The sequence below is a fragment of the Aulonocara sp. 'chitande type north' Nkhata Bay genome, linkage group LG17, assembly GCF_057382095.1.
Source record: "Aulonocara sp. 'chitande type north' Nkhata Bay isolate Kocher_YH1m ecotype deep benthic linkage group LG17, A_spYH_male_GT1.1, whole genome shotgun sequence".
Taxonomy (NCBI): Eukaryota; Metazoa; Chordata; class Actinopteri; order Cichliformes; family Cichlidae; genus Aulonocara; species Aulonocara sp. 'chitande type north' Nkhata Bay.
Window position 1 is genome coordinate 22,551,821 of NC_141360.1, and position 27,151 is coordinate 22,578,971.

At 40.3% G+C, this 27,151-nt stretch overlaps 1 protein-coding gene and 2 long non-coding RNA genes across 3 annotated transcripts; 1 reads left to right on the forward strand and 2 right to left on the reverse strand.

Annotated features, from left to right (window-relative positions):
- The first annotated feature begins 660 nt into the window (after positions 1–660).
- Positions 661–24,318, forward strand: LOC147310083 (uncharacterized). The gene is made up of 3 exons (XM_086268964.1): positions 661–1,757; positions 1,809–2,312; positions 18,520–24,318. Exons 1-3 carry the CDS (start codon positions 661–663, stop codon positions 19,691–19,693), a joined length of 2,775 nt encoding a protein of 924 aa, XP_086125090.1. The 3' UTR covers positions 19,694–24,318.
- LOC147310084 (uncharacterized) lies at positions 15,388–18,188 on the reverse strand. Its single transcript, XR_015125666.1, has 2 exons — positions 17,907–18,188; positions 15,388–17,284 (listed from the first exon to the last, which is right to left on the reverse strand). It is a non-coding gene; the product is annotated as an uncharacterized LOC147310084 (long non-coding RNA).
- LOC147310085 (uncharacterized) lies at positions 23,932–27,082 on the reverse strand. The gene is made up of 2 exons (XR_015125665.1): positions 26,814–27,082; positions 23,932–26,195 (listed from the first exon to the last, which is right to left on the reverse strand). It is a non-coding gene; the product is annotated as an uncharacterized LOC147310085 (long non-coding RNA).
- Positions 27,083–27,151: the final 69 nt, after the last annotated feature.

A 27,151-nucleotide genomic window follows, 5' to 3' on the forward strand; every position in this document is an offset into this window, starting at 1 on the left:
CCACTGTCGCCTTGTGCTTGCTCAAAGGGGGATCATTTGATTGTTGGGCTTCTCTGTAGTACTGTATTGTTTTTACCTTACAGTACAAACAGGGAAGAAACTTGTGATTTGGCGCTTTATTTAAGATATATATCATATACAAAATATCGTATATATCAAATAAAACAATAATATCAAATAAAAACATTCAGACTGTTGTCTTGTTTTTCTATGTTGTCAAATATGTAACAAGTTGAGTGTGTGCATTCTGGTCATTAGCATTTTTGGTTTTTTCATTTTTAATGTATTCGAGCTGAATTCGGGGTGCGAGGTAGTTGCTTACTACAGCATGTTTGTATAGACACTATGGAGTTCTGAGCTACTAGGAAGTAGGAAGAGGCTGACTTAACCACCCCTCCCTCCTACCACACATACAAGATTGATTTAAATTTGTAAATCAATTTCCAATGCACGCTATTTTCTGCAAGTACCGCTGCTTCCCCTCTGAACGAAATCGGTCTCTATACAGTCCATTCTCTTTTGAGCTGCTTTTAAGCATCTTGTAATCGTCTTCCAACACAGTGTGTTTGTTTTGATTCGTAGACCCCACAATGCATTGCAGCGTGACGTCGACTCCAAAGCCCGATAACACAAACCAAGAAAATAACATTTGTGACTGCAATGGCAATGCTAAAGGAAAATGAATATTCGATCGTGGTCACGCCAGACCAGATTTTGCCACCAATCAATAAGTACTTCAAAAAGCTCTCGGAAATTGAGTGGTACTTTATACAAAGTGGCACATGCAACGCCAACATACAAGGCATTCTTGCTGACATGCTTTCTGAAATCATTCAGACTGCCTCTGCCAGCATCCTAAAAATAGCCCTTCCTGATGTTCAGGATCGTAAGGTGAAAGAATGTCCGGTGCTTTTAGATGAGGGGAAAATAAGGCCGTCCCTCGGAGACTCGATCTCAGCGGTCTTCGCCAGTGCTCATAATGTCCCGAAAAAGCGATGTAAGAGGGCTGTAAAGCTGACACGCATGGTTGAGGAAGAGATCTCCGAAAAGATCAGTTCAATAGTTGCACTGCTCGCACAAAGCCCTGATTTCCCGGAAGACCCCACCATTTATGTTAGCGGTACATTTAGTAATATTAAAAAACTACACTGCATGGTTCGTCACGCTGCCTCATGCCTTAAAAAGCTTGTAGGTAAGCTGCGCTGCCAGCGCCCGACAAGTGGGTCTGATCCATTTGATTCTGATCCCGAAAGTACGGATGCAGACATCTCAGTGCAAACACCAATCACTGAGATTTCTCTTAATCCCTCTTTTTCATGGAGCTTCAATGAAGAGATGATAGAGGATGAAAATTCAGATCAGGAGGGGGAAGAAATTGAGCTTCCAGAAGGATCAGCTGTAGCAAAAGAAGGTGAAATAACTGCTGAAACAGAAAGTATCCGAGCTCTAAACCCTGTAGAACAGGCTGCAGTTGACGTCATCCATGAGATATTTGGTGAAATGGATTCGAGTAGCGTAGAGCCCTGTGAGAAATATCGCTCAAACAAACCTGCCTCTAACTCAGAATTATTTAATTCAGGAGACCTCTTCTCCAGATGTGTGCCATCCACCTCAAGCACTGGGCTAAAAGCACGCAAACACCACTTTTCCATGTTTGCAAAAAGACAGTTTGAAACAATGAAAAAAGAGCTAAAACACACAAAAAAGACAAACAGGAAATATTTTGTTTGTCTAAATAACCTTTGCAAATACCCAAAGTATTGTAGTGGAGCAAGACTGAACAGAATTCTGTCTCCTCCTTGTCTGAGCTCGCCACAGTATGAAACAGTGGCCTCTAATGAAAGCATAGTTTTCATCCTGCCAGGGTCAGTACCTGAAACTCCTCGTCCCCAGAGTGCAAACTCTGATCGAGCCCCTTCCCGAAATACGCTTCTTTGTTACCCAAGTTCTTCTTCAGTGGACTTTGACACCATTAGATCAGACGTTAATCAATTATATGATACACTCACAAAGAAAGAAGAAGTCCCTATATTCGAAAAAACATTGGAAAACATTAAAAGTAGTGGGGAAATCAGAACTTTTTCTAAGGAGGTAACAGCTAAAATGTTCAATCTGTCTATGACGAGTCGAGTGCATCAAATTCCCGTAGCTCTAAGCGGGAGATCCCTCTCAGACACCGTCATCTCCAGGACTCCACAAACAGTAGATGGCTCAAAGCGTCCCTTTTCTCCTGAAGTCCTCTATGTCCTCATAGAAGACGCGGCAGAAAAGTTTTTGCAAAAACCTTTACTGTGGGTGGAGAACAAAGAAAAATACTCTCTGGCATCCATCGACTCACCTCCAATGGCAGAACCTAAGAGCGTTTCTCCAGAAAAATGCTCTGCGAGCATTTCAGGCTCTCTTAAAGAGTCCTTTGAAGTATTAGAGATGGGTGTTGTGTCAAGGTCATCTTCTGATTTTAAGGAAATGTCCACTGACCTCTCCTTTTTGCTCTTAAAGACACTTCTTGTAAAATGTAAGTCTAAGACCATGCAATCTGTGGCTAAGGCCACAAGTACTTCAAGAGAAATACACACTCTCATCAACCATCTGACAGAGTTGATACAGCCTGAACTCAGCAGCACAGAGTCCGCCATAAATCTGATAAATGACAAGAATCAGTTCATTAAGAAAATGGCCAAATCCCTCATCAAGGAGTTTGGCTCCTCAGACAATGTCTTAAATGCTGCGATGTCAAATGATTCATCTTTTGACAAGGCTGTGATAAGTCATTTGAAATTCGGGCTCCCCAGTCCTCCAGAAAAGTCCAAAATTTCCAGGTTTTTTTCAGCAGTGTTAAAAGCTTTTTTAAAACCCTTTACGTGCTGCTTTAAAGGGCAGCAATGATTACATGACATTTTTGCCTTTTTCCTGCTGCCTTGCTTCTTTTAAAATCTTGAAGCAGAATTTTAGCACCAAATCCATTTCCATCGCCCCCAACCAGTCGCAGCGGATGGCTGCCCCTTTCTGAGCCTGGTTCCGTTGGAAGTTTCTTCCTGTCAGAAGGGAGTTTTTCTTCCCCACTGTCGCCTTGTGCTTGCTCAAAGGGGGATCATTTGATTGTTGGGCTTCTCTGTAGTACTGTATTGTTTTTACCTTACAGTACAAACAGGGAAGAAACTTGTGATTTGGCGCTTTATTTAAGATATATATCATATACAAAATATCATATATATCAAATAAAACAATAATATCAAATAAAAACATTCAGACTGTTGTCTTGTTTTTCTATGTTGTCAAATATGTAACAAGTTGAGTGTGTGCATTCTGGTCATTAGCATTTTTGGTTTTTTCATTTTTAATGTATTCGAGCTGAATTCGGGGTGCGAGGTAGTTGCTTACTACAGCATGTTTGTATAGACACTATGGAGTTCTGAGCTACTAGGAAGTAGGAAGAGGCTGACTTAACCACCCCTCCCTCCTACCACACATACAAGATTGATTTAAATTTGTAGGATCTGATCTCTTTCAGAACCCAGCTTTGCTCTCAGGAGGTAGGAGTTAGTCTGAAACTTCAAAATGAGGTGGCCAGCTCTCTTCCATGTGTGTGACATAAGCGACTGAATCTGACAAAAAACTTGAATATTTTTCTGTCCTTTGAACATCCAATACGTACAAATAGAATAGAATAATGCTTTAAATGTCCCACAAGGGGAAATTTGGTTGTATAAGCGGCAAAAAGAAACAAAAATACACACAGAACAGAAAGACAATGTTTACATATTTTACATACAAACCCAGGTTGTAGTGTGCAAACAGAGCAAGATACTGAAAGATGTTTACATATTTAGAATATTTTGAAAAGTGCAGGTTGTGTATTGTACCTGTATATTAAAAAGTGGTATGGCAATTTAGAAATAGAAATATATAGATATATAGAAATAGTATGATTTAGTAGAAATACTATGTTTTAGCACAAATATTATAAAAAGCAGAAATACTGTACTATGATTTGGTAGAAATACTATGTTTTAGCACAAATACTATAAAAAGCAGAAATATTATAATTTAGCAGAAATACTATATTAAGCACAAATCCTATAAAAAGCAGAAATATTTTAATTTAGAAGAAATACAATATTAAGCACAAATACTATAAAAAGCAGAAATACTATATTAAGCACAAATACTATAAAAAGCAGAAATTTAAGCACAAATCCTATAAAAAGCATAAATACTATATTAAGCATAAATACTATAAAAAGCAGAAATACTATATTAAGCACAAATACTATAAAAAGCAGAAATACAATATTAAGCACAAATACTATAAAAAGCAGAAATTTAAGCACAAATCCTATAAAAAGCAGAAATACTATATTAAGCGTAAATACTATAAAAAGCAGAAATACTATATTAAGCACAAATACTATAAAAAGCAGAAATACAATATTAAGCACAAATAGTATAAAAAGCAGAAATACTATATTAAAAGCACAAATACTATAAAAAGCAGAAATACTATACTAAGCACAAATCCTATAAAAAGCAGAAATACTATATTAAGCAAAAATCCTATAAAAAGCAGAAATACAATATTAAGCACAAATACTATAAAAAGCAGAAATACTATATTAAGCACAAATACTATAAAAAGTAGAAATTTAAGCACAAATACTATAAAAGGCAGAAATACAATATTAAGCACAAGTCCTATAAAAAGCAGAAATACTATACTAAGCACAAATCCTATAAAAAGCAGAAATACTATATTAAGCAAAAATCTTATAAAAAGCAGAAATACAATATTAAGCACAAATACTATAAAAAGCAGAAATACTATATTAAAAGCACAAATACTATAAAAAGCAGAAATACTATACTAAGCACAAATCCTATAAAAAGCAGAAATAATATATTAAGCACAAGTCCTATAAAAAGCAGAAATAATATATTAAGCACAAATCCTATAAAAAGCAGAAATACAATATTAAGCACAAATACTATAAAAAGTAGAAATTTAAGCACAAATACTATAAAAGGCAGAAATACAATATTAAGCACAAGTCCTATAAAAAGCAGAAATACTATACTAAGCACAAATCCTATAAAAAGCAGAAATACTATATTAAGCAAAAATCTTATAAAAAGCAGAAATACAATATTAAGCACAAATACTATAAAAAGCAGAAATACTATATTAAAAGCACAAATCCTATAAAAAGCAGAAATATTATATTATAGCAGAAATACTATATTAAGCACAAATCCTATAAAAAGCAGAAATATTATAATTTAGAAGAAATACAATATTAAGCACAAATCCTATAAAAAGCAGAAATACAATATTAAGCACAAATACTATAAAAAGCAGAAATACTATATTAAAAATACAAATCCTATAAAAAGCAGAAATACTATATTAAGCACAAATCCTATAAAAAATACTGTACTATGATTTGGTAGAAAAACTATAATTAATCAGAAATACTATATTTGGCAGAAATACTATATTTAGCACACATCTTATAAAATAGCAGAAATAGTATGATTTAGCACAATAGTAATAACTTAAACAGAAAAATTGGAAAAGCAAAATGGACAGCTGAAAAAATGCTGAACATGCTGAGGGTACCTCAAATATACTTGTTAAATGAAAAAAATCAGCCAAAAAATATATATAACAGCCACACAATCACAAATATGTACACATAAGGAAACACACATGCACAGAGAGACACACACACAAGATCCAATTCAGTCAACCATTCTAAATATATTGAATTTAAATCTTACAATGACATCATACCATTAAAAGGCTTTCTCTCTCTCTGTCACACACACACACACACACACACACACACAGGGAGAGAGAAGTACGTTTCTACCTCAGTCAAGCAGACTGGGAGCTGCTGAATTTGAATCCACCAATCAGAGAGGCTGTGTACTTTTTCCCGCCAAAACAGGTGCACGCAGCACAGAGAGACACAGGATTTTTGCAATCTATTTCTCATAGTGAGGACTCCCCTCAAACAAATGGCCATAATTTCCTAACCGTAGGGGCTAGAACGGTCATTCTTAGACCGTTTTGTTCAGAAGAAATGGGGGAATTTTCCAGTGTTGACAATTTATCATTAAAATATGAATTATTAAAGATATTTGACTTGTAATGCACCATAACTGAGTAGAGGCGAAGCAAAAACTGCCTTGACTTGCCCTCAAACAACGCTTTCTAACTCTAAATCTATTTGGAGTATCAATATCATTCTTTCACCGTAAGAGACAGCAGGCTTTGGTGAACAGTCATGGAAATTTTCAGGTCTCTGTGGAAAGCCAACAAAAAGTTATGACGAGAGAAAAAAGTGGTTCATTTCCAGAGTTTGAAATCTGAAGAAATCTGAGCGAAGGACGAATTTCCTACCCTCAAACAAGTCTAATTCATTTCAGAACGGTAATAGGTGAGAAAGAAATTCTTGAATTGTGAGTGTCAGGAGTGTCTGAAGATATACTGGGACAAGCCTCATGTCTTAACTTTGTTTCATTAAGGAGATATGACGATTCGAATATGCCTCTCATTACAGAAATCAAGCGGTGATTTTGAACAAACTCTCCATTGACTTTCTATGGAGAGTTTTCCGACTTTGTGTTGGTCTGAGGAGATTTGCAAAAATTCTATAAGTCCCACAACAATGATAGTGACATTTCCTGAAGGCCAGCAAAAATACCTACATTTTGATGTATAATTTGTGGAAGTTGAGTGAAAATTGAGCCAGTAGCAAGAAGTTGTTCGGACATGAAGAGAAGACTGCAAAACCTTCAGTGGCACACTGGAAGCCAAGAGCATAGCAACCATAACAACGCATGTATTTTGTGAAAAATCACAATTTTGCAACTCAAAACTTTAAGAGGGATAAAAGTAAAACGGTAAAAGATTTGAAAAAGCTGATTTATACCTGAATAGCCCAATAATTTGAGAACATTTTAAAGTTTGAATGGTTGTTCTACCTGAAAATATGAGGAAGTAGTTAAGTTTCAAAAACAAGCAAATTTTAGCAGAATTGCGGAAGTTTCCTATTCATTTCAAATTAAAGGAAAAAAGCTTAATATTTTAAAAAGTATAATAGTGAAAAATACCAAAAGATATAGCCATCATTAGCAGAAATACCAGAATAGTTTAAAATTTGAACGGTGAAGATAGCACAAAAATTGTGGAAGTAGATCCACGGTGAAAAGTGTACGGAGACACCAAGAAGGAACTCAATAAGTTAGTGTATATATAGACTGAGAGAAGTAATGTGCAAGTTATGACAGCAGAAGTTGTCACAGCACTGATGTAAACCTCTATGTTTGTTGGGAGCAGTTTTGATTGTGCAGTCTGACAGCTGTAGAGAGGAAGGACCTGCGGAAACGCTCCTTCAAGCATCTAGGATGCAGCAGTCTGTCACTGAAGGAGCTCTGCAGTCCAGCAACATTTACATGCACGGGGTGGGAGACTCTGTCCATCAGAGAAGTTATTTTGGCCAGAGTCCTTCTGTCTCCCACCACCTGCACTGGATCCAGGGTGCATGCCAGCACAGTTCCCTGTGGGGCCCCTGTACTGCATATGAGTATGTATGTATGTATTGTAGAATTCAGCTAGGTGCAATATGTCAGTGAGTGCAGAATTTAGGAGAATCACAAGAATCCATTTGCAGTCCAAGTTCTTCCCCCCTGTTGGACAGTCATTCTGCGAGCCTTATGAATGTGTTTGCAAAGAATCAGATCTTAGTGAACTCTGGCTCAAGGTCAGGGGTCAGAGGTCAAGTTGTCTGAAAATCTTGTAAATGTGATAACTTTAGAACAAGATGATGTAGAATTTTGAAATTGATACATAGGTGTATCTATTATGAGGCTGAGTGGGACGATTGGTCAGTATCAGTAGCTATGTGCATGACTAGTTTCATTTCATGTAGTAAATCTTTACATTGTAGACTTTCAACCTGGGGCCTCATACACAACACCAACCTGTCTACGTGGTTCTTCTTCAGCTATCTGAGAATTTTTATGGGAAGTGTATTTTTCTGGTATTTTCTTAGCCTCATCTATTTTTTAAAAAGCACATAAAAAGGAGGAAGCAGGGGAAATGGGTGAGGGTGAGCATCTGAGTGACTTTAATCCAAATTGCGATGCTTAGGCGACTTGACCCAGGCAGCTCTAAACGAGCAAAGCCTGCTTTCATAAAGACATAACAGTGTGAAAAAGTGTTCATCAATCCCTCCTTTCCTTTTCACATTTTGCTAGAAAAACGGAAAATTTATGCAGTAATTTACTGAAACGTGTATAAAAATACGTGGAGGCACAACACACTGCTCCAGTAATGTTTAGGTCCGGTCGTTACTGAAACATTGTGTTTTTCTAAATAATGGCATTCTATTCTATTCTATCTAGCTATGCTTTTCCTACATTTGCTGTGTCTTTGGGATTGTTGTCATGCTGAAAAATGAGGCCATTGTCATTAAGATGACCAATTTCCAGATGGTATTGCAGATGGAATAAACAAAGAATTCAAGTGCGTTTCATTAAAGCTGGTTTGACGGTTTGACCAGCTTTGATTATGACTGACATGCAGATACTTTAGGGTGTCTTCACTCATTCAGGAACCTTCCTAAACAAAGTTGACTTTTAGCAATGGTACTGCTACCTGGATGTAGGCCAGGCTTCTCTCAGAAGAGATGTTTGGTTTGCGAGTGCTTCTTCAGCTTGGGAATTAGCCAACTTCTGCTGATAAATGACCCACTCAGACTGAGGGTGATGGTTTCCTTTTTCTGTATTTGGTGCCAAATGGAAAAAATGGTATATAGGTTCACTATGAGGCAAAAAACAAACAAAAAACCCTCAAACCACACGCAACAATGTATCACTTCCAGCGTGTTTTAAACGAAAAACCAGAACGGATTATGTTTTCATCACAACTGTGTTCCAGCCAGGTGAGGAGAGCTACCTTCGTCATGCTTCCCTAACCTATTAATCTCGGTTTCGTACACCTTTCAGCAAAAGAAGCATCACATTGAAGCTACTTTGAATGCATCGTGTACCTGAATATTGTTGCTTATTTGCTGGATGAATTACTTGCAAGATGACATGAAAAAACAAACAAAAAAAAAGGCATAATTTCCTGTGGTCGACTAATCCATTAAGCCTTCCGGGAGGCATGTAATCAGATAGAATCTAAGCTCTGTAGTGGTGCAGAGTGAGCATGTGCACAGAGCGCTATGTTAAAGTATAAAATATATCACATACCAAACGTGCCCCACATTCTAAGGTTTTCTTGGATCAATCCAGAATTTTCCATAAAATATTCTGAGCTCTCCTCACAGATTTATCTGCTTCCAACCACGGATTGAAATAACATGACTGAGCTTTAAGATGTTCTGGATTCAAAGCAACATCCCGGTGCATCACAGGTGTCTCTTTCAGCTTCTCCTACCACGGATTTGTTAACCGTTTGCACAAACCTTCACAGCCCTGCCAAGCATCCTTTGCTTATCCAGCAAAGCTCAGAAGCTGTCTCCTGCTAATTTATCCAGAAAGATGCACAACAACAGCGTGGAAGCAAGCTGCTGAATGCCGATGTTAGGCAGCCTACCAGCTCTTATTACAAAGTCTTCAGCAACATGTTATTTATTTCTGTATTTGATGTTCATTTTCTTGTTGGCTTTGATTAGAGCAGGGACGCAATAAACTACTTCCATTCTTCCTGAGTCAGTCTTGACTAAACAGTTTCTAAAATGTCAGGACACATACACCACCACCCGTCTTTCCAGTAATATAAGGGATATAAGATGGCGCCGGTGAGGTCGGCTGCCGTCACGACTGCTCCGACCACTTTTTCTTTGTCTTTGCTTTTTAAGTTAGTTTTCAGCGTTTCTAAATCGGCAAAATCATCACCATTGGGTACATTAGGTATGACAGTGACACTCTTGTTTCTATTGGTATACAATGTACTCACAATTCGAAGTTTTTAACTCCGGATCCGAGCTGGCCGAGTGAGATCTCGAGGGAGAACAAAGGGAAGCGGCGGCGGCCTAGAGGGAAGCGAGCCGGCGTCAGGAACAGGCTGAGAGCTCGTGCACACCGCTCACCTCTGCCTAGCATCCTGCTCGCCAACGTCCAGTCACTGGAGAACAAGCTTGACGACCTCAGGGCCAGGATAAAGTTCCAGAGAGACATTCGGGACTGCAATCTCCTCTGCTTCACCGAGACATGGCTGAACCCAGCGGTGCCGGACCACGCCATCCAGCCGGCCGAGTTCTTCTCGGTTCACCGCATGGACAGGACACGGGACTCGGGGAAGTCAAGGGGAGGCGGCGTGTGTTTAATGGTGAACAACAACTGGTGCAACAGTGCGAACGTTGTTCCTCTCACACGCTCCTGCACACCAAATCTGGAACTACTGTCCATCATGTGTCGTCCTTTTTATCTACCTCGGGAATTTACATCGGTCATTGTAAGTGCCGTTTATATTCCACCACAAGCGGACACGGTCACCGCCTTATGCGAGCTGCATGAAGCACTCACACAGCACCAGACACAACACCGGGACGCTGCGCTTATTGTGACGGGGGACTTTAATAGCGCCAACCTCAAACGCGCAGCGCCGAACTTTTATCAACACATCACCTGCCCCACCAGGGGTGAAAGGACACTGGACCACTGCTACACTACGGTCAAGGACGGCTACAAGGCACAATCCCGCCCCCCGTTTGGCAAATCTGATCACGCCGCCATCTTCCTCATGCCAAAATACAAACAAAGGCTGAAACAGGAAGTTCCGGTTCAGAGGAAGGTCGCGCGCTGGACGGATCAATCGGTGGCCGCGTTACAGGACGCACTCGATGACGCAGACTGGGGCATGTTCAGAAACAGCTCCGACGATGACGTCAACGTGTTTACGGAAGCGGTTGTGGGATTCATCGGGAAACTAGCGGATGATACCGTGGAGACAAAGACTATCACAACGTTTCCCAACCAGAAGCCGTGGGTGGATAAAACCATCCGCGACGCTCTGAGATCCCGCACCGCTGCCTACAACACGGGACTCATGACGGGGGACATGGACCCGTACAAAGCCGCGTCATATAACGTGCGGAGGGCGGTGAAAGAGGCGAAGCAGCGCTACGGGAGGGAACTAGAGTCACAACTCCAACAGAGTGACTCTAGGAGCCTGTGGCGGGGACTAAGGACAATAACGGACTATAAAGCACCAACAACCGGTATGACGAACGCGGCCGTGACTCTGGCAGACGAGCTGAACACTTTCTATGCTCGCTTCGAGGCTGCAGCTAAGGTCTCCAACAATGCTAGTGTTAGCGGCGCTAACGGCTGCAGACAGGAAGATACTGCCAGCACCGGAAACGTGCTCGTCATCTCCGAGCATGAAGTAAGGAGAGCCTTCAAGAGAGTGAACACCAGGAAAGCAGCAGGACCAGACGGCATCCCAGGTCGTATCCTCAGAGACTGCGCATACCAGCTAGCTCCTGTGTTCACTGAGATATTCAACATCTCTTTATCTCAGTCGGTGATCCCCACATGCTTCAAAGAGTCCATCATTGTTCCTGTCCCGAAGAAACCCCACCCTGCTTCTCTCAATGACTATCGCCCTGTAGCCCTCACCTCAGTAGTGATGAAGTGCTTTGAACGCCTGGTCAGAGACTTCATCATTTCTTCACTACCAGACACACTGGACCCACTACAGTTCGCTTACCGTCCAAATCGTTCCACAGACGATGCCATCTCTCATCTCCTCCACACATCACTCACTCACTTGGACACTAGAAGGGGGAATTATGTTAAAATGCTCTTCATGGACTACAGCTCTGCATTTAACACCATAATTCCCTCCACACTCACCACCAAGCTGGAGCATCTGGGACTCAGCTCATCTATGTGTCAGTGGATCTCCAACTTCCTAACTGGCAGACCACAGGCAGTAAGGATGGGCGGACATGTCTCAGCCTCCACCACTCTCAGCACTGGAGCCCCCCAGGGGTGTGTTCTGAGCCCCCTGCTGTACTCTTTGTACACATATGACTGTGTGGCCACTACCAGCTCCACCACCATCATCAAGTTTGCTGACGACACCGTCGTGGTGGGCCTGATCTCTGATAACAACGAGACGGCCTACCTGAAGGAGATTAGGAATCTGGAGAACTGGTGCCAGAGGAACAACCTCCTTCTAAATGTCAGTAAGACAAAGGAGCTGATAGTGGACTTCAGCACTAAGCAGGAGAGGAACTACCAGACCCCTGTCATCAACGAGTGCCCAGTGGAGAGAGTGGACAGCTTCAAATACCTCGGAGTTCACATCACGCAGGACCTGTCATGGTCCTGTCACATCAACACCGTGGTGAAAAAGGCCCGACAGCGTCTCTACCACCTCAGACGCTTGAGAGACTTCCAACTGCCCTCCAAGGTGCTCAGGAACTTTTACTCGTGCACCATAGAGAGCATCCTGGCGGGAAACATCTTAACCTGGTTCGGGAACAGCACCATGCAGGACAGACGAGCTCTAGAGAGGGTTGTGCGGTCAGCTGAGCGCACCATCCGCTCCGAGCTCCCTGACCTGCACTCAATCTACAGCAGGCGGTGCTGGACCAAGGCCAGGAAGATCGTGAAGGACCTCAGCCATCCCAACAACAGACTGTTCTCTCTGTTGAGGTCAGGAAAGCGATTCCGCTCCCTGAAGACCAACACAGAGAGACTGAGGAGGAGCTTCTTCCCGCAGGCGATACGGTCTCTCAATCACACCACACAGTACTGACCCACACATACAGTTCTTACACACACACTGGACTTTCTGGACTTTGGTTTTGCACAACACTGGTCACTATATTCTTCATTTCCAGTTAATACTTGTACAGCTGCTGTTATTGTGTATATATTTATTTATATTTAGATTTCTTCATACATTCTTATATAGTTCTATATTGTGTATTTTGTTGTACAGTTATTTTATTTTCAACTTTATATATTTTATCTTATTCTTCCCAGTTAAATTTACCCTTCATTCTAATTTGTGTTGTACAGTTATTTCATTTTTAACCTTAATTTATATTTTATTCCTTCCTAGTTAAATTTACCCTTTTTAATTTTTCATATTTATTTCCTATCTTATTCATAGCCTTTTCCTTTTTTGTTTTCTTTAGGTCACGAGCAGTTGTCCAAGCATTTCACTACATATCGTACTGTGTATGACTGTGTACGTGACAAATAAAATTTAAATTTGAATTTGAATTTAATAAAAAATGTAATGGCTCATAAGGGCCAGAAATGGCCGGCACTTAATCATCAGGTACTCCAGGTCCGGTGAGCAGAAGGATTTGACCGGGTGCACGTTCGCATAATCACACCAGCTGTTGATCATGAAACACACACCACCGCCTCTGCTTTTCCCAGTAAGATCCTGTGACCTGTCCGCGCGGTGCACAGAGAACCCCGGCAGTTGTATTGCGGAGTCCGGTACTTTGTCCGATAGCCAGGTTTCTGTGAGGCAGATCACGCAGCAGTCCCGCATCTCTCGCTGGAATGAGATCTGTGCCCGAAGCTCGCACAGCTTGTTCTCCAGAGACTGCATATTAGCCAGTAATAAACTGGGTAACGGTGGTCTGTAAGTGCGCCGTCTCAGTCGAACCAGAACGCCAGATCTTCTCCCTCTGCGTCGGCGTTTGCGGCCTCCAGGGCCAGAGAACAAAGGCGTCTCAGGTGAGATGAATGGGGGGTCTGCAAACGGAGCGTCCGTGTTGCAAAACTTGAACTCCGGAAAGTTATAAGAAAGACCGTCTTTTATGTCCAGTAAGGTTTGTCGGTTGTACACAAGGAGACAAGTGCTGCTCGTGAAAAAATAAAGGAAAAGTAAAATTAAACACAGAAGAAAGCCGTTGCTTGGGGGAGCTCGCGACGAGGCTGCCATACTCGGCGCCATCTTGAAGCATCACATTGAAGCTACTTTGAATGCATCGTGTACCTGAATATTGTTGCTTATTTGCTGGATGAATTACTTGCAAGATGACATGAAAAAACAAACAAAAAAAAGGCATAATTTCCTGTGGTCGACTAATCCATTAAGCCTTCCGGGAGGCATGTAATCAGATAGAATCTAAGCTCTGTAGTGGTGCAGAGTGAGCATGTGCACAGAGCGCTATGTTAAAGTATAAAATATATCACATACCAAACGTTCCCCACATTCTAAGGTTTTCTTGGATCAATCCAGAATTTCCCATAAAATATTCTGAGCTCTCCTCACAGATTTATCTGCTTCCAACCACAGATTGAAATAACATGACTGAGCTTTAAGATGTTCTGGATTCAAAGCAACATCCCGGTGCATCACAGGTGTCTCTTTCAGCTTCTCCTACCACGGATTTGTTAACCGTTTGCACAAACCTTCACAGCCCTGCCAAGCATCCTTTGCTTATCCAGCAAAGCTCAGAAGCTGTCTCCTGCTAATTTATCCAGAAAGATGCACAACAACAGCGTGGAAGCAAGCTGCTGAATGCCGATGTTAGGCAGCCTACCAGCTCTTATTACAAAGTCTTCAGCAACATGTTATTTATTTCTGTATTTGATGTTCGTTTTCTTGTTGGCTTTGATTAGAGCAGGGACGCAATAAACTACTTCCATTCTTCCTGAGTCAGTCTTGACTAAACAGTTTCTAAAATGTCAGGACACATACACCACCACCCGTCTTTCCAGTAATAAAAAATGTAATGGCTCATAAGGGCCAGAAAATCTTTAAAAGTAAGAGGCTGAAATTAGTCAAGTATGCTAATTGTGAAATAAATATCATTTAAACAATCAGTTGATCATTTGGTTTCACCGACTGCTTCACTTCCTAGATATTCCATGATCAGCTGTAAGTGGGATTACTCCAAAGTGGAAGTTTTTAGGGTCACTGAGGGCTGACTATATGCAGAGCACAGTAAAGGTGCCGACACTGCATGTTGCATTTAATTGTTTATAGATGCACTTGAGAGAGCATTGAAGTGACTCCAGAATTAAAATGACATTTTACATTTTCAGGGTTTGCCATTGCTCTCAATTGGCTTTTTGCTAATTGAACGCTGTATACAATAAAGACAACAATATGTGACCGTTACGTGACAGAAGCCTGTGCATTTTCCTTTTACTGCTGATTGCTAAACAAAAATATTCATTAAAGTCCTAGAAGTAAAACCCGTGGCCCCTTTGGAGTGCACAAGAAATTCCATTATCCAGGAATTGTGGTGGTTTGGAAGCTTTCGCAACACTGGAAACTCATTTACAGTGTTTCTCCATGCACTGCATCCTAATATATATATAAAAACACCTGATATCACCCCCCCACCTTTTTTTATTGAGCTGATTTTAAAAAACCACAAACAAATTTAAAGGTTCATTTTCATCCGACCTCTTTTTATTAAGCAAAGTATCAGAATGGACTGCAATTAGTTGTTTCACAACTAAAACAAAACCCAAAGATGACTGAGGGGACGTAAAGAACATTTTAGTACTGTTTGAAAGTACTTGCATCTACATCAGAGTATGAAAAGTAGGTGGGTAAAAATGCGACTCACATTTGTTGCGTGCGTGTGCGCGCGCCGGATGACTGTATGCCAGTGGATGTGACATTGTTGAGAGAAGTAAGACATAATGAAGTTAAGCGACCTTGTACTGAAAGTAGTTTAAAAGCACCTCGGACTCCATGTGCTCGAGATGTGATAACTATGTCACAGCAATTTAAAAAATGTGTTATCAATGGTTACATAACAATCAAGATAACTTAAAGCCATAATTTTTTTTTTTTTTTAAAAAGTATATATTAGCCCTCAAAAATCAGCTGTCTATATGTTGAGCCGCCCAGTTGAAATTAATTAAAAACAAGACTGGCCTGAAGTAATGCAAAAACAAACTATTAGTAATGGACAAAAACTAAAGAAAGGATGGTCCTAAACATGTTTTAACAAAACCTGCTTAAAAAAATTTAAATGGAAATCAAGACACACGGTAACCCGTGTAGCACTGTTTGCTAATTCTACCATTGGTCATATTTCTTTAAAAAGAACATTCACAAGCATATCGAGTTAATTGATCTCTACGGTACATATCTGGAGAGTAAGATATAAAAAATCTCACTTTTTGGGGCTCTTGCTCTGAACAGATCAGCCACTGATGAAAGAAATGACATCACTGCCCCTCTGTGTTCATAACTGAGAACTGCACTGCAGCGCCATGAATTCTAAACGTCTAGATTCAGTTTTTCCACAACAAACACAAATTTATGGAGACAAATAAATCACTTATCCTGGATCATGCTCAGCACGAGGTATAGTGTCACTTTGGTATGAGTTCAACTTCACTCACCTATCAGACTATGTGTGCACATGTACACAGGTCCATAAGTAATTTGGTTTGATTAATTAAGATGTGCAATGCAGAATTTCAGCTTTAAGTGTTTAAGAATTACACCCTGAATTTGGATACAGCCTGTGAGTGCCTGCTCATAGCAAATTAGAACAAACATCCTACTGAGTGATTTTGCAGAACTACCTTCTATCTATAGAGTTGCTAATTATTTGGCATTATTGCAGCAAACCAGCCAATGAAATGGATGAAACATCGTGACTGGGTTGCAGCGCTACACAAGGGACCTGCTTCAAACACACCACCATGCCAATCAGATTACTTCTTCCATGTGAGGGTGAAGAGGTGACCCTTCTGGATAAGATGGTGAAGGTTTGGTGAACAGTGTGGTAGTAAAACCAGGGAAAAATGAAACCTGCTCCTGTTAAATATTCTTAAGTCTTTTGCTGTATAAATAGCGGTATTTTTTCAAAAGATACAGTAAATAAAGTAATGTTAGTAGTGGGTGATATCATGTAAACACTCATGATTTTATGGAAACATTTTGTCATTTGTAAACTATAAAAGCAGCTGGGATTTTTCTTTTTTGAGGACGGCTCCTTTTACCTTTCAATACGGATGGTCTGTTTATGTTTTGATCAAGAGCCTTTTTTGGGCAGCTGAAGAGGAGAAGTCTATGTTATGGCCAACCACTGACTGTATCTTGGTCACATTACCCAGCAAAACCCAGTATGCAGGTTCATCTGTAACAGTCCTTGTGCCACAGATCAACACTGTTGCTTCTACATTAAACAGAAGAGCAGTGGCATGGGTGCAGGTCTCCGCGACTCCGGCCTTACAGGGGCAGTGGGCGGCTTCAACATTCCCTGTGATGCTCACAGTGACCCGTGGCTGCAATGCTGGTTCATTCAGTCTTTGAGTGCAGGACCTGAAACACACACAGACAAAGTTCATTTAAAGACAAGAACTATGAGCCAAGGCCGACATAAATGTGTTTTATCTACTTCAGCATAAATGTAACAAAGTGTTTAGAAAGTTAGCACATACATGTAATTTTTCATTTCTTTATGTGTCCATCGCTGCATGTTATATTCTAAACCTGCCTGTTCTCTGTCAGAAACCTGCCTGCAGAAAATGAACTTAAAGTATGTAATGTGTAATGTAATCACTTTAGAGATGGAGAAAGCATAAAGTGACAATTATGAATCCCTTAATATGATAAGGAGATTCTGCAGGTCATTAATCAATGTATAAAATTAAAATAAAATGTATTTTTAGTGACACAAGATACAAATATGGAAGCAAGATGTATAATTAGAATTATTTATAATAAATATGAATAAATCATTGCAATTTCTTTAACCATAAAGAATAACTAAATCCTTCAGGACAATGTCACATCAATGCACTGAACTCACTATGTTATCCACCTAACAGCCTCCACATGTTCTCACTGTAATTTCCCCTCATGAATGAATTTATGCTGCACTAATGTGAATGTTTGCAGGGAAATCAAACGCATTTCACTCGCAGTACTCGAGCTGACTTACCTTTGTTTGAATGACGACTTGTACGCGCTGATTCCACAGATAAGGTACGAAAATATGTCAGGCTACGTCAATAGCAGTTGGTTTTCAGGGTTTCTACTCCACGGCCGTATTTCATACGGCTCCACATTTCCAATGCACGCTATTTTCTGCAAGTACCGCTGCTTCCCCTCTGAACGAAATCGGTCTCTATACAGTCCATTCTCTTTTGAGCTGCTTTTAAGCATCTTGTAATCGTCTTCCAACACAGTGTGTTTGTTTTGATTCGTAGACCCCACAATGCATTGCGGCGTGACGTCAACCTTATATATATATGTGAGGCGTCTGCGCATGCGTAGCTCGTGACGTCACTGAAAGGAAATTCGATTGGCTATGATGTGCTGCAACGTCACATAGGCAAGAGGCTATAAATATCCCTCAGACATTTAGACATGCTCATTTGTTGGCACATGTTGAACAGTCGGCGCTCTCTCAGGAAACGTCTCACGCTTTTAACACAAACCAAGAAAATAACATTTGTGACTGCAATGTATGAAAATTCAGATCAGGAGGGGGAAGAAATTGAGCTTCCAGAAGGATCAGGTGTAGCAAAAGAAGGTGAAATAACTGCTGAAACAGAAAGTGTCCGAGCTCTAAACCCTGTAGAACAGGCTGTAGTTGACGTCATCCATGAGATATTTGGTGAAATGGATTCAACAAAGAACAAAGAAAAATACTCTCTGGCATCCATCGACTCACCTCCAATGGCAGAACCTAAGAGCGTTTCTCCAGAAAAATGGTCTCTGGTATCCATCGACTCACCTCCAATGGCAGAACCTAAGAGCGTTTTTCCAGAAAAATGCTCTCTGGTATCCATCGACTCACCTCCAATGGCAGAACCTAAGAGCGTTTCTCCAGAAAAATGGTCTCTGGTATCCATCGACTCACCTCCAATGGCAGAACCTAAGAGCGTTTCTCCAGAAAAATGGTCTCTGGTATCCATCGACTCACCTCCAATGGCAGAACCTAAGAGCGTTTTTCCAGAAAAATGGTCTCTGGTATCCATCGACTCACCTCCAATGGCAGAACCTAAGAGCGTTTCTCCAGAAAAATGGTCTCTGGTATCCATCGACTCACCTCCAATGGCAGAACCTAAGAGCGTTTTTCCAGAAAAATGGTCTCTGGTATCCATCGACTCACCTCCAATGGCAGAACCTAAGAGCGTTTTTCCAGAAAAATGCTCTCTGGTATCCATCGACTCACCTCCAATGGCAGAACCTAAGAGCGTTTCTCCAGAAAAATGCTCTGCGAGCATTTCAGGCTCTCTTAAAGATTCCTTTGAAGTATTAGAGATGGGTGTTGTGTCAAGGTCATCTTCTGATTTTAAGGAAATGTCCACTGACCTCTCCTTTTTGCTCTTTAAGACACTTCTTGTAAAATGTAAGTCTAAGACCATGCAATCTGTGGCTAAGACCACAAGTACTTCAAGAGAAATACACACTCTCATCAACCATCTGACAGAGTTGATACAGCCTGAACTCAGCAGCACAGAGTCCGCCATAAATCTGATAAATGACAAGAATCAGTTCATTAAGAAAATGGCCAAATCCCTCATCAAGGAGTTTGGCTCCTCAGACAATGTCTTAAATGCTGCAATGTCAAATGATTCATCTTTTGACAAGGCTGTGATAAGTCATTTGAAATTCGGGCTCCCCAGTTCTCCAGAAAAGTCCAAAATTTCCAGGTTTTTTTCAGCAGTGTTAAAAGCTTTTTCAAAACCCTTTACGTGCTGCTTTAAAGGGCAGCAATGATTACATGACATTTTTGCCTTTTTCCTGCTGCCTTGCTTCTTTTAAAATCTTGAAGCAGAATTTTAGCACCAAATCCATTTCCATCGCCCCCAACCAGTCGCAGCGGATGGCTGCCCCTTTCTGAGCCTGGTTCCGTTGGAAGTTTCTTCCTGTCAGAAGGGAGTTTTTCTTCCCCACTGTCGCCTTGTGCTTGCTCAAAGGGGGATCATTTGATTGTTGGGCTTCTCTGTAGTACTGTATTGTTTTTACCTTACAGTACAAACAGGGAAGAAACTTGTGATTTGGCGCTTTATTTAAGATATATATCATATACAAAATATCGTATATATCAAATAAAACAATAATATCAAATAAAAACATTCAGACTGTTGTCTTGTTTTTCTATGTTGTCAAATATGTAACAAGTTGAGTGTGTGCATTCTGGTCATTAGCATTTTTGGTTTTTTCATTTTTAATGTATTCGAGCTGAATTCGGGGTGCGAGGTAGTTGCTTACTACAGCATGTTTGTATAGACACTATGGAGTTCTGAGCTACTAGGAAGTAGGAAGAGGCTGACTTAACCACCCCTCCCTCCTACCACACATACAAGATTGATTTAAATTTGTAGGATCTGATCTCTTTCAGAACCCAGCTTTGCTCTCAGGAGGTAGGAGTTAGTCTGAAACTTCAAAATGAGGTGGCCAGCTCTCTTCCATGTGTGTGACATAAGCGACTGAATCTGACAAAAAACTTGAATATTTTTCTGTCCTTTGAACATCCAATACGTACAAATAGAATAGAATAATGCTTTAAATGTCCCACAAGGGGAAATTTGATGTATAAGCGGCAAAAAGAAACAAAAATACACACAGAACAGAAAGACAATGTTTACATATTTTACATACAAACCCAGGTTGTAGTGTGCAAACAGAGCAAGATACTGAAAGATGTTTACATATTTAGAATATTTAGAATATTTTGAAAAGTGCAGGTTGTGTATTGTACCTGTGCATTAAAAAGTAGACATGTAACTTCCAATAAGTTAGTGTATATATAGACTGAGAGAAGTAATGTGCAAGTTATAACAGCAGAAGTTGTCACAGCACTGATGTAAACCTCTATGTTTGTTGGGAGCAGTTTTGATTGTGCAGTCTGACAGCTGTAGAGAGGAAGGACCTGCGGAAACGCTCCTTCAAGCATCTAGGATGCAGCAGTCTGTCACTGAAGGAGCTCTGCAGTCCAGCAACATTTACATGCACGGGGTGGGAGACTCTGTCCATCAGAGAAGTTATTTTGGCCAGAGTCCTTCTGTCTCCCACCACCTGCACTGGATCCAGGGTGCATGCCAGCACAGTTCCCTGTGGGGCCCCTGTACTGCATATGAGTATGTATGTATGTATTGTAGAATTCAGCTAGGTGCAATATGTCAGTGAGTGCAGAATTTAGGAGAATCACAAGAATCCATTTGCAGTCCAAGTTCTTCCCCCCTGTTGGACAGTCATTCTGCGAGCCTTATGAATGTGTTTGCAAAGAATCAGATCTTAGTGAACTCTGGCTCAAGGTCAGGGGTCAGAGGTCAAGTTGTCTGAAAATCTTGTAAATGTGATAACTTTAGAACAAGATGATGTAGAATTTTGAAATTGATACCATAGGTGTATCTATTATGAGGCTGAGTGGGACGATTGGTCAGTATCAGTAGCTATGTGCATGACTAGTTTCATTTCATGTAGTAAATCTTTACATTGTAGACTTTCAACCTGGGGCCTCATACACAACACCAACCTGTCTACGTGGTTCTTCTTCAGCTATCTGAGAATTTTTATGGGAAGTGTATTTTTCTGGTATTTTCTTAGCCTCATCTATTTTTTAAAAAGCACATAAAAAGGAGGAAGCAGGGGAAATGGGTGAGGGTGAGCATCTGAGTGACTTTAATCCAAATTGCGATGCTTAGGCGACTTGACCCAGGCAGCTCTAAACGAGCAAAGCCTGCTTTCATAAAGACATAACAGTGTGAAAAAGTGTTCATCAATCCCTCCTTTCCTTTTCACATTTTGCTAGAAAAACGGAAAATTTATGCAGTAATTTACTGAAAGGTGTATAAAAATACGTGGAGGCACAACACACTGCTCCAGTAATGTTTAGGTCCGGTCGTTACTGAAACATTGTGTTTTTCTAAATAATGGCATTCTATTCTATTCTATCTAGCTATGCTTTTCCTACATTTGCTGTGTCTTTGGGATTGTTGTCATGCTGAAAAATGAGGCCATTGTCATTAAGATGACCAATTTCCAGATGGTATTGCAGATGGAATAAACAAAGACTTCAAGTGTGTTTCATTAAAGCTGGTTTGACGGTTTGACCAGCTTTGATTATGACTGACATGCAGATACTTTAGGGTGTCTTCACTCATTCAGGAACCTTCCTAAACAAAGTTGACTTTTAGCAATGGTACTGCTACCTGGATGTAGGCCAGGCTTCTCTCAGAAGAGATGTTTGGTTTGCGAGTGCTTCTTCAGCTTGGGAATTAGCCAACTTCTGCTGATAAATGACCCACTCAGACTGAGGGTGATGGTTTCCTTTTTCTGTATTTGGTGCCAAATGGAAAAAATGGTATATAGGTTCACTATGAGGCAAAAAACAAACAAAAAACCCCCAAACCACACGCAACAATGTATCACTTCCAGCGTGTTTTAAACGAAAAACCAGAACGGATTATGTTTTCATCACAACTGTGTTCCAGCCAGGTGAGGAGAGCTACCTTCGTCATGCTTCCCTAACCTATTAATCTCGGTTTCGTACACCTTTCAGCAAAAGAAGCATCACATTGAAGCTACTTTGAATGCATCGTGTACCTGAATATTGTTGCTTATTTGCTGGATGAATTACTTGCAAGATGACATGAAAAAACAAACAAAAAAAAGGCATAATTTCCTGTGGTCGACTAATCCATTAAGCCTTCCGGGAGGCATGTAATCAGATAGAATCTAAGCTCTGTAGTGGTGCAGAGTGAGCATGTGCACAGAGCGCTATGTTAAAGTATAAAATATATCACATACCAAACGTTCCCCACATTCTAAGGTTTTCTTGGATCAATCCAGAATTTTACATAAAATATTCTGAGCTCTCCTCACAGATTTATCTGCTTCCAACCACGGATTGAAATAACATGACTGAGCTTTAAGATGTTCTGGATTCAAAGCAACATCCCGGTGCATCACAGGTGTCTCTTTCAGCTTCTCCTACCACGGATTTGTTAACCGTTTGCACAAACCTTCACAGCCCTGCCAAGCATCCTTTGCTTATCCAGCAAAGCTCAGAAGCTGTCTCCTGCTAATTTATCCAGAAAGATGCACAACAACAGCGTGGAAGCAAGCTGCTGAATGCCGATGTTAGGCAGCCTACCAGCTCTTATTACAAAGTCTTCAGCAACATGTTATTTATTTCTGTATTTGATGTTCGTTTTCTTGTTGGCTTTGATTAGAGCAGGGACGCAATAAACTACTTCCATTCTTCCTGAGTCAGTCTTGACTAAACAGTTTCTAAAATGTCAGGACACATACACCACCACCCGTCTTTCCAGTAATAAAAAATGTAATGGCTCATAAGGGCCAGAAAATCTTTAAAAGTAAGAGGCTGAAATTAGTCAAGTATGCTAATTGTGAAATAAATATCATTTAAACAATCAGTTGATCATTTGGTTTCACCGACTGCTTCACTTCCTAGATATTCCATGATCAGCTGTAAGTGGGATTACTCCAAAGTGGAAGATTTTAGGGTCACTGAGGGCTGAGCATATGCAGAGCACAGTAAAGGTGCCGACACTGCATGTTGCATTTAATTGTTTATAGATGCACTTGAGAGAGCATTGAAGTGACTCCAGAATTAAAATGACAGTTTACATTTTCAGGGTTTGCCATTGCTCTCAATTGGCTTTTTGCTAATTGAACGCTGTATACAATAAAGACAACAATATGTGACCGTTACGTGACAGAAGCCTGTGCATTTTCCTTTTACTGCTGATTGCTAAACAAAAATATTCATTAAAGTCCTAGAAGTAAAACCCGTGGCCCCTTTGGAGTGCACAAGAAATTCCATTATCCAGGAATTGTGGTGGTTTGGAAGCTTTCGCAACACTGGAAACTCATTTACAGTGTTTCTCCATGCACTGCATCCTAATATATATATAAAAACACCTGATATCACCCCCCCACCTTTTTTTATTGAGCTGATTTTAAAAAACCACAAACAAATTTAAAGGTTCATTTTCATCCGACCTCTTTTTATTAAGCAAAGTATCAGAATGGACTGCAATTAGTTGTTTCACAACTAAAACAAAACCCAAAGATGACTGAGGGGACGTAAAGAACATTTTAGTACTGTTTGAAAGTACTTGCATCTACATCAGAGTATGAAAAGTAGGTGGGTAAAAATGCGACTCACATTTGTTGCGTGCGTGTGCGCGCGCCGGATGACTGTATGCCAGTGGATGTGACATTGTTGAGAGAAGTAAGACATAATGAAGTTAAGCAACCTTGTACTGAAAGTAGTTTAAAAGCACCTCGGACTCCATGTGCTCGAGATGTGATAACTATGTCACAGCAATTTAAAAAATGTGTTATCAATGGTTACATAACAATCAAGATAACTTAAAGCCATAATTTTTTTTTTTAAAAAGTATATATTAGCCCTCAAAAATCAGCTGTCTATATGTTGAGCCGCCCAGTTGAAATTAATTAAAAACAAGACTGGCCTGAAGTAATGCAAAAACAAACTATTAGTAATGGACAAAAACTAAAGAAAGGATGGTCCTAAACATGTTTTAACAAAACCTGCTTAAAAAATTTTAAATGGAAATCAAGACACACGGTAACCCGTCTAGCACTGTTTGCTAATTCTACCATTGGTCATATTTCTTTAAAAAGAACATTCACAAGCATATCGAGTTAATTGATCTCTACGGTACATATCTGGAGAGTAAGATATAAAAAATCTCACTTTTTGGGGCTCTTGCTCTGAACAGATCAGCCACTGATGAAAGAAATGACATCACTGCCCCTCTGTGTTCATAACTGAGAACTGCACTGCAGCGCCATGAATTCTAAACGTCTAGATTCAGTTTTTCCACAACAAACACAAATTTATGGAGACAAATAAATCACTTATCCTGGATCATGCTCAGCACGAGGTATAGTGTCACTTTGGTATGAGTTCAACTTCACTCACCCATCAGACTATGTGTTCACATGTACACAGGTCCATAAGTAATTTGGTTTGATTAATTAAGATGTGCAATGCAGAATTTCAGCTTTAAGTGTTTAAGAATTACACCCTGAATTTGGATACAGCCTGTGAGTGCCTGTTATGGGCTTTTATAGGGCTTTGGAGCGTGATGTCACGGGGGTGGGCGTGGAAAGGATTTTGGGGGTCTAAACAAAGCACAAGCGAAAAAGGAGCGAAGGCACACACGACAGCCATGGTTCGTTCTTGCTGTGTGGTCGGCTGCAATGTTCGATCGCACGACCGGCAAGAGAATAAGCTTGAAAAGGGTTTGTCTTTTCATTCTTTCCCAACCTGGAAGCAACATGAGGCAGCTCGTGTATCGATGTTACCAAACGAAGGCGTCTAGCCTGGATAGCAGCTGTGAGACGAGCTGATATCCAGTTGGTAAGTTCTAAATATGTTCATATCACTCTTTATAGCCTATTAGTTTTATTTTCGATGCGCTCTGAGCTCATAGCAAATTAGAACAAACATCCTACTGAGTGATTTTGCAGAACTACCTTCTATCTATAGAGTTGCTAATTATTTGGCATTATTGCAGCAAACCAGCCAATGAAATGGATGAAACATCGTGACTGGGTTGCAGCGCTACACAAGGGACCTGCTTCAAACACACCACCATGCCAATCAGATTACTTCTTCCATGTGAGGGTGAAGAGGTGACCCTTCTGGATAAGATGGTGAAGGTTTGGTGAACAGTGTGGTAGTAAAACCAGGGAAAAATGAAACCTGCTCCTGTTAAATATTCTTAAGTCTTTTGCTGTATAAATAGCGGTATTTTTTCAAAAGATACAGTAAATAAAGTAATGTTAGTAGTGGGTGATATCATGTAAACACTCATGATTTTATGGAAACATTTTGTCATTTGTAAACTATAAAAGCAGCTGGGATTTTTCTTTTTTGAGGACGGCTCCTTTTACCTTTCAATACGGATGGTCTGTTTATGTTTTGATCAAGAGCCTTTTTTGGGCAGCTGAAGAGGAGAAGTCTATGTTATGGCCAACCACTGACTGTATCTTGGTCACATTACCCAGCAAAACCCAGTATGCAGGTTCATCTGTAACAGTCCTTGTGCCACAGATCAACACTGTTGCTTCTACATTAAACAGAAGAGCAGTGGCATGGGTGCAGGTCTCCGCGACTCCGGCCTTACAGGGGCAGTGGGCGGCTTCAACATTCCCTGTGATGCTCACAGTGACCCGTGGCTGCAATGCTGGTTCATTCAGTCTTTGAGTGCAGGACCTGAAACACACACAGACAAAGTTCATTTAAAGACAAGAACTATGAGCCAAGGCCGACATAAATGTGTTTTATCTACTTCAGCATAAATGTAACAAAGTGTTTAGAAAGTTAGCACATACATGTAATTTTTCATTTCTTTATGTGTCCATCGCTGCATGTTATATTCTAAACCTGCCTGTTCTCTGTCAGAAACCTGCCTGCAGAAAATGAACTTAAAGTATGTAATGTGTAATGTAATCACTTTAGAGATGGAGAAAGCATAAAGTGACAATTATGAATCCCTTAATATGATAAGGAGATTCTGCAGGTCATTAATCAATGTATAAAATTAAAATAAAATGTATTTTTAGTGACACAAGATACAAATATGGAAGCAAGATGTATAATTAGAATTATTTATAATAAATATGAATAAATCATTGCAATTTCTTTAACCATAAAGAATAACTAAATCCTTCAGGACAATGTCACATCAATGCACTGAACTATGTTATCCACCTAACAGCCTCCACATGTTCTCACTGTAATTTCCCCTCATGAATGAATTTATGCTGCACTAATGTGAATGTTTGCAGGGAAATCAAACGCATTTCACTCGCAGTACTCGAGCTGACTTACCTTTGTTTGAATGACGACTTGTACGCGCTGATTCCACAGATAAGGTACGAAAATATGTCAGGCTACGTCAATAGCAGTTGGTCTTCAGGGTTTCTACTCCACGGCCGTATTTCACACGGCTCCACATTTCCAATGCACGTTATTTTCTGCAAGTACCGCTGCTTCCCCTCTGAACGAAATCGGTCTCTATACAGTCCATTCTCTTTTGAGCTGCTTTTAAGCATCTTGTAATCGTCTTCCAACACAGTGTGTTTGTTTTGATTCGTAGACCCCACAATGCATTGCGGCGTGACGTCAACCTTATATATATATATGTGAGGCGTCTGCGCATGCGTAGC

What these genes read in the sequence shown, in the direction of transcription:
- LOC147310083 (XM_086268964.1), top strand. Translation starts at nt 661, where the DNA reads ATGGCAATGCTAAAGGAAAATGAATATTCGATCGTGGTCACGCCAGAC. An exon ending in AACCTTTGCAAATACCCAAA is followed by an intron (nt 1,758 to 1,808) that starts GTATTGTAGTGG and finishes TCCTTGTCTGAG; the next exon opens with CTCGCCACAGTATGAAACAG. An exon ending in TGGGTGGAGAACAAAGAAAA is followed by an intron (nt 2,313 to 18,519) that starts ATACTCTCTGGC and finishes AACTGCTGAAAC; the next exon opens with AGAAAGTGTCCGAGCTCTAA.